This window comes from Lactuca virosa, chromosome 9 (assembly GCF_052849685.1).
Source record: "Lactuca virosa cultivar CGN04683 chromosome 9, Lactuca_virosa_CGN04683_v6, whole genome shotgun sequence".
NCBI classification, from domain to species: domain Eukaryota; kingdom Viridiplantae; phylum Streptophyta; class Magnoliopsida; order Asterales; family Asteraceae; genus Lactuca; species Lactuca virosa.
This window is the reverse complement of record NC_136434.1, coordinates 127,584,699-127,592,407: the sequence shown is the minus strand read 5'-3', so window position 1 is coordinate 127,592,407 and position 7,709 is coordinate 127,584,699. Positions and strand designations below refer to the sequence as shown.

At 32.4% G+C, this 7,709-nt stretch overlaps 1 protein-coding gene across 1 annotated transcript; it reads left to right on the top strand.

The window, feature by feature from the left end:
• The first annotated feature begins 1,631 nt into the window (after window positions 1–1,631).
• On the top strand, window positions 1,632–6,391 carry LOC145135592 (xylan O-acetyltransferase 1-like). The gene is made up of 5 exons (XM_079069844.1): window positions 1,632–2,128; window positions 2,222–2,393; window positions 5,078–5,277; window positions 5,371–5,529; window positions 5,900–6,391. Exons 1-5 carry the CDS (start codon window positions 1,716–1,718, stop codon window positions 6,243–6,245), a joined length of 1,290 nt encoding a protein of 429 aa, XP_078925970.1. The 5' UTR covers window positions 1,632–1,715; the 3' UTR covers window positions 6,246–6,391.
• The last annotated feature ends 1,318 nt before the right edge of the window (window positions 6,392–7,709 follow it).

Here is a 7,709-nt window from a genome sequence, read left to right as displayed (position 1 = left end):
ACTGTGACAAAGCATTTTTTATCAAAACTCGAAGTTTATGATAACCTAACAAAAACCCTAATTTTGATGCCCAGCAGGTGATGGTGCGATGGTGTTGACAAAGGTGTTTAAGGTGGTCGTGGTGTGATGATTATGGCGAGAGACTGAGGATGGGGATGTTGAGGTTTCTTACGAGAAAGAGTGACAGAGGTTTTCAAATTTTGAAATTTTCAAACCGGGAGAATGAAGTTGCGCATATCTTTGGGTTTCGATTGAGAAATAAGCAAATGTTTCTTTGAATCCTCAAGGAAGAATAGTGCAAGAAAGAGAGAATGATAGAAGGTTTTGTGTTTCGACATGAACGTCCCTTGTCTTCAAGCCCATACCACCAACTCTATTTTTGTGAGACGTTAAGAACAGTAGATAGTATAATAGAATGAAGCAGTGTTTCACTTTAAAGCACAATATTACAAATTGTAGATTGATCTGCTCTTATCTACAATGTAATAACATATGACAAATGTTAAAGTTTATAATAATTCAAGAATACCGAATCTGATATTTTACTACCAAGAAGCTCATAGCCTAGTAAAATCTAGTGTTTGAAAATGTTTTCCTTCCCATAAGATAAGGCTATCATGAGTATACACCACCAATGTTTTAAAAACCGGTTTTTTAATTGAACATGTACGATGACCGGTTCCCGGTTCAACTGGTTTAATCGGTTCGACCGTCGGTTCAACTGGTTTCTATAATTTTTTTTATCTTCTTTCCTATTTTTCTACACACACATAGACATTCACAAGTTTAAACATTATAAATATATATAAGTACAAGTTGAAGATCAATCCAGATACATTAAAAACACATAACCGTAAGTTTTACATCAATCCACATACATCAAAAATAAAATAAAGTATAATACGGAAACAAAATATAGTTTTAGATGAATACAAACGCATTAAAAAAACCTTTAGAACATTTACCATATGTTTTTATTCAAAAAAATCTACAATAAATGTAAAAAATAAAAGAATTAAAAATAAATAAAAATAAAAAGTTTGTTATTAAAATGATTCATTTTCATATGTTTTTATTTAATTTAACTGGTTCAACCGGATTTTTGTAAAAACCGGTCAGTTGATTCCGGTTCAAAAATAAAATAAAATTGATGCTAGTTGAACTGCTCATTCTCTAATTCCGGGTCCAACCGGTCGAATCAAACTGGTTTTTAAAACACTACACACCACACCTTAGGCGTAGCGCTGACACAGTTAACGTGAACACCACCCCGAGTGGACGACGTCAGTGGGCGTGGTTAAAATCTCTCTCTCTCTCGTTATGGCGTCAAGACCGGCTCTTCTCCTACGTCAGCATGGTTGATGGTGACGTGGTCCGAGACCACACCACTTTCCCATGACCACTCCGCATAATTTAATGAATGAGATTAAAGTCTCTCATAGTTTATGATTGAGTTTAAAAAAGGCTTGGACACTTACTAATTCCTATTCCTTTTCATGAAATTTTCTATATTAGTCTTAGGTAAAAACATTTAATGAAACATATCTATAAGACTATAAATATAAATTTATCCACACATCAGCATTAAAAACAATAGGCACCAAAATTGAATTATTAAAAGATCTCGCTATCATATTTCTCGCGAGACAGCCAAACATTATTAGGCCTCTTTTTGCTCCATTTTCTTCTTGGGGCTGATAATAACCACCACCGACATGTATAACCGCAAAAATAACCACCTCTCTGTTTCCATCGTCCTCCTCTCTGTCTTCCTCATCGGAATCATCTTCTACGATGAAGATATCAAATACCTAACACAATTCCCCCGCTCTACACCTTATTTTCAGAAAATCCAACCCCATGAAAACCCACTTCCAGTGTCGAACATTAATGAGAAACAAAGCTCAAAACTGTCGGCAATGGTGGAAGACGATGAAGACATGGAATTCCCACCAGAAAGCTGCGATATTTTCGATGGGAGTTGGGTTTTTGATGATTTGACACGCCCTTTGTATAGAGAAGAGGAGTGTGAATTTCTGACTGAACAGGTTACGTGTTTGAAAAATGGGAGACAAGAATCTATGTATCAGAAGTGGAGGTGGCAACCTAAAGACTGTAATTTGCCAAAGTTAGCACACTCTGCTCTTTAATTTTGACTTCAGTTAAATTGCTGAAATTCTTGATGATTTTAATTGTGTGTTTTGGGGGAAATGAAATGAAGGTTTAGAGGGAAATTGTTGGTGGAGAAATTGAAGAACAAGAGGCTTATGTTCGTTGGAGATTCGTTGAATAGAAATCAATGGGAATCAATGGTGTGCATGGTTCAATCGGTTGTTAGTTCAGGAAGAAAAAGCTTGATCAGAACCGGGTCTTTCTCCATTTTCAGAATTGAGGTCTCTCTCTCTCTCTCTCTCTCTCTCTCTCTCTCTCTCTCTCTCTCTCTCTCTCTCTCTCTCTCTCTCTCTCTCTCTCTCTCTCTCTCTCTCTCTCTCTCTCACACACACACACACACACAGAGTTTCTTGTTAATAATTTTCCACATCAATCTTCAACAGCCAAGAATTCTTCAATGCTGATTTAAAAATATAATGTTGATCTAAATGAATTAAAACAAAAAATTCCAATACACTTGTATCATTTTATTAATTTATACAATATTTTCTTAATTGTTCAATATGATAAATTTTTATTTTTTCTCATTTCAAACATTTAAACAACTATGATAAAAGAAAATTTTGTAAGTTTATTATATTTAGACGGTTAAATTCTACATAAATGATAAGAGTAATCGTATTTATATTAAACGGGGTAAAATATTGTATGGATTGGATAGGGAAAAAATGACTGCTTATTAGTTTATTGCTTATTCTCACCACAATAAGCTAATTTAAGTGTTTGGATAGGATGCTTAAAAAATCAGTTTATTGTGATAGGAATAAGCAAAATAAACTGATTTTAATAAGCAAGGGGGAATGGCTTATTGCTTATTGCTTATTGGTCATTTTACTTATATAAGCTGTTTTATTTTGTCAAACATTTAAATGCTTATTGCTTATTGTTTATTCCCACCACAATAAACTAATCCAAACACATTTTAAAAAAATATTTATTCCCACCACAATAAGCAAATAAGCAATAAGTTAATAAGCTAAAAACTATTTATCTAAACACCCCTTAACTACACTGGTTTACATTAGCATTTAGTGCTATAAAAGCATATGGTCCATCCAACGATTTTTTAGCAAGGGGCCGGATAGATCTACCTAATAAAGTTATTTTTTATTTATTTTAATGGGTTAATAAGTCATATAGTAAACGGTTTTTTAGACTTCAATTAAAGAAAAATATAAATCACAGACTCTATTAAATATGAAATTTGTGATAGCCACATAAAATTTTGTTTGTTATTTTATTTTTATAACTATAATAATACATAATTTTTATGATTTTTTTTAGTTGAAATGGTTACTCTTTTAGTATTGTTTTTTGTTGCATTTTATATTATTGTTAAGTATGTTTTTTTATAATTATTTCTTATTATTAAAAATTAATAAATTAGATGAAGGAACTTTACAAACAATGACATAGGCGTTGGTTTTTTTTTTTCCTCAGAGACATGACTTTTAGACTGAACCGTGTAGTACCAATGACACCACACTTCTACCTTTTTGATATTGATAAGTTTGTCATTTTTACCATTTTTACAAGAGGTTACGGGGTAGTGTTCTTAGCAAAAGAGGGTAGAAAGAGGTGGGAGAAATGGAGGTTTTAGATGGAAAAAGAAGAGAGAGACAACGGTAAACTATTAACGCCAGCATATTACCGTCAACAAAAAAAAAAAAAAAACAGAGGGCGGTGTTTGCCGTCGGTAGCACCTGCCACATCGGATTACCGACGGTAAAAAATGGTATGACACTGTTTAGCCTTAGAAGTGGAAGTTGGCCTTTAAAGAGGGTCGGGCACCGATGGGGGTGTAGAATCGGGTAAAATAAAGAAAGAGCCCAAGAAGAATGGTTATTTGAAATTACTTTTCCTCCATCCTCCGCCAAGCATGATTTTTTTTTAAAATTTTTTTTAATTGTAATAAAGATTGTTAGTGTATAGAAATGATGTATACTTAGGCTTTGATATCGGTAATACAATAGGGTTTTTCAATGGATGGAATATAAGAGAAGGTCAGGAGGAAGACTTGTTGTTGCCCATAAGAGGCGTTGATCGACAAAAAGAAGATCGGTGAATAGGAGGTTGAAGAGGGTAACACGGGTTTCATTGGAAATTAGGGTTTAGGGAGATTTCCCTCTCACACCATATTAGAGAATAGAGATAGAAATTTAGTGATGGGCAGTATACATATAAAACAACATTGACGACTCTTGTAAATGAACATATTTTCTTACTAGCTGATATATATATATATATATATATATATATATATATATATATATATATATATATATATATATATATATATATATATATCATAAACTATTTTAAACTATGTATATGGTATGTTTCGCAAAACTAGTCCATAGGTAGAAACTCTGGTTTGTATTTATGTAAAAGTGTTTGAAAAAAATAGCTATAAACTTTTGAAAGATGGAAAATAACATAAACTATAAAGGTAAAAGTTAAAAGCTCTAAAAAAAACTACTTGAAGTAGCTTTTAAATTTATGAACTTTTTTTTTAAAATAAAACTTTAAGCTTGTACTCACAAACGAAAATTAAACATATGCAATTCAAATGACAAAACATAAAACTTCTCGATCATTGTCGATTTATATTTTAGTTTAATTAAATATAAGAGCCATCCATTTTCCATTTTAGGGTTTGAAGCTTTCAAGGGATTTAAGAAAAAAAACTCGAAATAAAGAAAAAGTTTCGTTCGTGAGTACGAGCTTAACATGTTAATTTGAATTGTATATGTTTAATTAGTAGTTAAACATTTTAATTGAACAATAAGTCAAATTAAATTCTAATTACCAACAATCCAATTTACATTTACACTTTTACCATATGCTTTTGACAATTTCTAAATAATTATGAATTTGAAAGATAGCTGACTTTGTATTTTTGCAGGATTATAATGCCACAGTGGAATTTTACTGGGCCCCATTTCTGGTAGAATCAAACTCGGATGATCCAAGAAAACACAGCATATTAGACAGAATCATCATGCCTGAATCAATCAATATCCATGGTCAAAATTGGAAAAATGTTGACTATTTGGTCTTCAACACATACATTTGGTGGATGAACACAAGAAACATGAAAGTGCTGTAAGCTTCATTTCTTACTTTTTTTCAATTTACAATTCCCCTATATTATTTTATTTTATTTGCAAGTAAATTATCATAAATTTGATGAAACAGGAGAGGATCGTTTGATGAAGGAGCAATCGAATATGATGAAATCAAGAGGCCTTTAGCATATGCACGAGTGTTGAAGACATGGGCCGAGTGGATTGATAGAAACATAAACCCTAATCGTACAACAATCTTCTTCAACAGCATGTCTCCTATCCATATGAAGTAAGTTTCAATTTGGGGTAATCTAACATATCCAAATAACATGTTACATTAAATGAAAATAATATTTTATAGAATAATTAATTAATTTACTTTACAATATTCACATAGCACGTGAAATCAACAAATACCCATGAATGAATGTAGCCTTACTTAGTTGTTATATCAAGTAAGTTTTTTAAACGATGTCAAAATAGTTACAAAATAATAAAAATACGAGTGTTTTTTTTTTTTTTGTGTATGTTTTTCAACAATTTACATTAATATTATTTCTACCAATATGAAAACTAGTAGTAACTATATTTTATATTGATTGCTCGCTACTAAATATTTCTATTTTAACTAATTTTAATAAACAAAATTTACGTTGTAGTCTGGACTGGGACAACCCTGTTGACACCAATTGCGCAAAAGAAACGAGTCCGATCTTAAACGTGTCCACGCCACCAAACGTAGGCACAGACCGCGGCCTTTTTACTATTACAACCGATGTGATTCAATCAATGAAACTCCCAGTGAACCTCATCAACATAACTACTCTTTCAGAGTATCGAAAAGATGCACACACCTCAATCTACACCATACGCCAAGGAAAATTCTTAACCCCAGAACAAAAAGCAAATCCTGATGTTTATGCAGACTGTATCCATTGGTGCTTACCTGGATTACCTGACACGTGGAATGAGTTTCTTTACACACTTATCATTTCTCACTTGTGACCCACATGAACATTGTATTTCTTGTATATGTTTTTCTTTTAACTATTTCTTTTGATTACTATCGATGGGTGGAGCCATTAATCGGCTTCTTCATTGTATATTTCTTTTTGGAATGTTGGTGTTGTAAGTATATGATCTTTTTTTTCTCTCGATATGTTATGTTTTGTCTTTTTTTTTTTTTTTTACAATAACTACATAACCTTCTATTTATGGCTATTTAATGTATGTTTTGGTCGTATTAATTACCTTAAAAAGAAAGATACAAAGACGGGAGGTTGTAAGTTCTAGTATTTTATTAGTATGGTCAATGTGAGATTAATTTGATAAATGGATATATTTTACATCGGGGCCAAAGAGAGTTGATTTATGATTTTGAGAAACTGTGAATTATATGCAAAGAAGATTACATGGTCTGTCTTTTCTATTGCATTCAAATACCAAGAAAAACCAATCCTTTTCGACCCCTTTATCTTTAACTGAGCCTACTCTTCTTCCAACTTGCCCTTTTTGTGAATCGTTTATGCAAACTTTAGTTACTCTATTTTTCATATATTCTTGATACCTCTGTCAGCAATTTCTTTAATAGACCATAAGTCATTAAGCCAAAATTAAGAGATGTGAAGCCACATGTAGAGAACATAACACTAAACACTATAACACATGAATAAGTGATTACCCAGATGAAACGAGGCCTTTTCCATAACTACACAAGCATCACACATTACCAGGTGTTGAACTCCCCTAGAAAAAATACACACACAAAATGTACCTTTTATGAGATTCATATGGAAAAGGCTCGACCACCAAGAGTCAGCACCAAAATGCACATTGACCTTATCCACCCGGTATATTGATTTTAAAGGCTCTGTGCAAAATATAAATATGGACCCCTCAAATTTTGGATTAGCGACAGATAGCAATGGATAGGGACAGATAGCAACGGATAGCTATAGATTATGACGAATTTGCTGACATATTAACAACGAATTAGGTATGGATTAGTGACAGATTAACGATGGATTAGCGACAAACTTGTTGTGTATTAAAATTCCAGGCCGGTTCAAAGATATAGTGGGTCTATGGAAAAAAGAAAAATGGGTCCCCAAAAGCATAAATATAATAAAAATTAAATTGAAAATTAGACACAACCTAATAAAATTCACAAAGCTCACTATTAATATTAAAAAAAACACAAATAATTCCACAACATTACAAAAACAACTAATTTAAAAAAAAAAATACGTCTCCTAACATTTTTAGATAAGTTAATCTCTCTCTCTCTCTCTATATATATATATATATATATATATATATATATATATATATCATTTACGTTAAGAATTTTGGACCCTTCAAAGACATGGGCCCTAGGTGACCGCCCGATTGCCTATTGTCTGGGTCGGGCCTGATTCCAGCCCCCGTCATGAAATGAGTCATGTGTGGTTGCACACCTTTAGCACCTCC